The sequence below is a fragment of the Cariama cristata genome, unplaced genomic scaffold, assembly GCF_000690535.1.
Source record: "Cariama cristata isolate BGI_N322 unplaced genomic scaffold, ASM69053v1 scaffold33031, whole genome shotgun sequence".
NCBI lineage: Eukaryota > Metazoa > Chordata > Aves > Cariamiformes > Cariamidae > Cariama > Cariama cristata.
In genome coordinates, this window is record NW_009601541.1 from 638 (window position 1) to 3328 (window position 2691).

General features: G+C 46.7%; 1 protein-coding gene across 1 annotated transcript; it reads left to right on the top strand.

The window, feature by feature from the left end:
* Window positions 1–489: 489 nt before the first annotated feature.
* Window positions 490–2237, top strand: FAM101B (family with sequence similarity 101, member B; the record flags this gene model as incomplete). The annotated part of the gene is made up of 2 exons (XM_009710501.1): window positions 490–599; window positions 1907–2237. Coding segments are annotated over 2 exons (441 nt in total), but the record flags the coding sequence as incomplete, so codon positions are not given.
* Between the last annotated feature and the right edge of the window lie 454 nt (window positions 2238–2691).

The window sequence follows — 2691 nt, forward strand, 5'->3', positions numbered from 1 at the left end:
AGCCACGGCGTAGCTGTGAAACGAGGAGGTTGCTCACAGCGAGAGGCCCTGCAATAATTTCCTGCTGTGATCTGCCCATGGGCATCTCTGATGAATCCGGCAAGGAGAGCTATCTCATACACCCATATAATGTTAGCCATAAATTGAATGTGAGCTCCTATAGCGAATGGACTATAGTTCATGCTGCAGAAAGCTCCGCTGCACCAAGGGGCTGCGTTTCTCTCTCATTTCCCAGAGCGGCCCCTCTGAAGTAAGCTGCTGGAGTTAGGACTCTGTCTTCAAAAAATACACCTTGCCACATCTTTGATGCTGTAGAGCAGTGTCAGGTCAGACCTGTGGGTTGCACCCGTGGGCATGTCTTGGACTAGCAGATCCTCTTGCACGTAAATGTGAACCTCAACAGCTCTGTACCGACAGCTAAGTAAATGCATTTTCTTGAGAATATACCAAATTGTAACATAAAAGGTGTTATTTTTGTGTTTCTTTCAGAATTCCGTGTTCTCCCTCAGCCCTGTCCTCTCCAGCTGCCCTCCAAGATTGTGTCCTTTATCCTTTGGCGAAGGAGTTGAGTTTGACCCTTTACCGCCAAAGGAAATAAGGTAAATATTGTGTTACGGTCACCTAGTTTGGAAGGCGTTAGCCTGTAAAGGAGTAGTTAGGCCTTATCAGTGCCTGTGAGTCAGGTTAATTTATTTGCAGGGCTATTGTTCCACGCAGCTGTACATTCCTGGACCTGGACATTTGTAGGCTGGAGTGTTCAACCTCTTTTAATCCCATATGGTTTTTTTCCAGGAAGACTTTCCTATATTTTACTCTCCTGCTTTTACTGCGTTGCACTGCTCCAAAATGTTGCCTTTCTACTGATGAACCAGAAGGTAATCATGAGGGAAGATCTTCAAAACAGCCGTCTTTCTAAGACTGTTTTATTAGGGGAAAGGAATGTTGCTCTCGTAACCTCATGGTTTTATAATAACTCCTTTCTATCTTAACAGCTGTGGCTGGTTGTGTGAACTAAAAGAGAAGTTAGTATTCAGAGAGTGCATAATTATTTTTTTTAATGCACTGCATCACTTTGTAGCCTGTGAATTATTCCTTTGAACATCATGATTTGCAGTAATGAGAAATGAAGGCTCCCAGTTGATGACTGTGCAAGCAGAGGTAGACTGATACAATCAAACAGAAGCCTGATGCAGGAGAGGGTAGAAAAGGTTGATGCCCTGGTGTCGGGAAGGAGACTGCGCCATGGCTGGAATTGAAGGTAGTTAGCACTGTGGAAAAGCTAGCACAGAGTTGTCGCAGTGTGAAGGAGATGAAGACTTCCTTTTGCAATCCAGGCACAGAGGATTTTCTTGCCAGCAGAGTTTGACGTGCAAATTGTAGTATTTTCCTGCCAGTTGAATCTTCAGAAGTTTACCTTCGGAGATTGCTCCATGCTGGGCACAAGAGCAGAGAACTCCCGTGTGACTCCTGGCAGAGGCGAACTGAGAAAATAACGTGTTCTTCCACAGACTCTGCACGCCAAGGAATGAGGATGCTTATGTGCAAAGCCTAAATGTGGATCTAGGCCTCTGGGTTTAGGCACCGGAGTCTGAAGGAGGTTCTTAGGTTTATAGAGCTCAGGCTTAAAACGATGAACACGAGGACTGAGAAGATGTTTGGTAACGCTGGCAGCTGGACAAAACAGTGACAGTGCCGGGCGTGCTGCTAACGTGAGGCTTTTTCCTGTTCCCAGAAATGAGTGAGTAGGACACCAGCAGACAGTTTTTGTGTGATATGGCTGTTTCTGTGTTGAGGTGGCAGGTGCAGGGCTGAGGAGCCACCCTGGTACCCAACAGCTCTTCTTTCCAGAAAATGCAGCCTGCTATTCCAGGGCAGAGCTCACGCACGTCTGTCTCTTGTATTTCAGGTACACGTCCTCAGTTAAATACGACTCGGAGAAGCACTTCATCGACGACATCTATATGCCAGTGGGCCTAAGCGTTTCCTCTTGCAGTCAGACGGTCATCTGTGTCCCAAACTGCACGTGGCGCAATTACAAAGCGGAGGTCCACTTCGAGCCCCGCAACAAGCCCCAGCGTTTCACCAGCACCACCATCGTCTACCCAAAGCATGCCAAGACTGTGTACACCACCACGCTGGATTACAACTGTCGTAAGGTCGTGCGGCGGTTCCTCTCCAGCATAGAGCTGGAAACGTCAGAGTGCCTTGGGAACGACTGTGTCCTGGATGGTTGCTGACTGACAGCCGTCTCTCTTGCTCTGATCCATCCCAATTCCGTTTAATGTACTGTGCTAACTCTTCACTAGCTAAAGCGGGTACAGACCCTAACTTTCCGGTCAGGCTAAGGGAACCTTACCTGTCGCCGCTTCTTTCTCAGCTCTTAATTCCTGCTTTAAGCATCAGAATGGCCTGAACGCAGTTTTCTGTGGGAACATAACTTAGTAAGGGACTTGTTTCTTTGCCTTTAAAGTCATGAGTTCCCTCCCCTTCCCTGAAGTAATCAGATGAAAATAAAGGGAAATATTTTCCCAGAGAAAAAATTGACAGGTAAGAAAGAATGTGGAGTAGTGCCTGGCAGGTGGAAATCCATTTGATGCTTTGTGGTGATGTGCAAAAATAGCAGTGGTTTGTGCTCTTGCAGAGAATCTACCAGTCATTTGGTTGCAGATAGCCAGAGCTGTCATTTTTTTC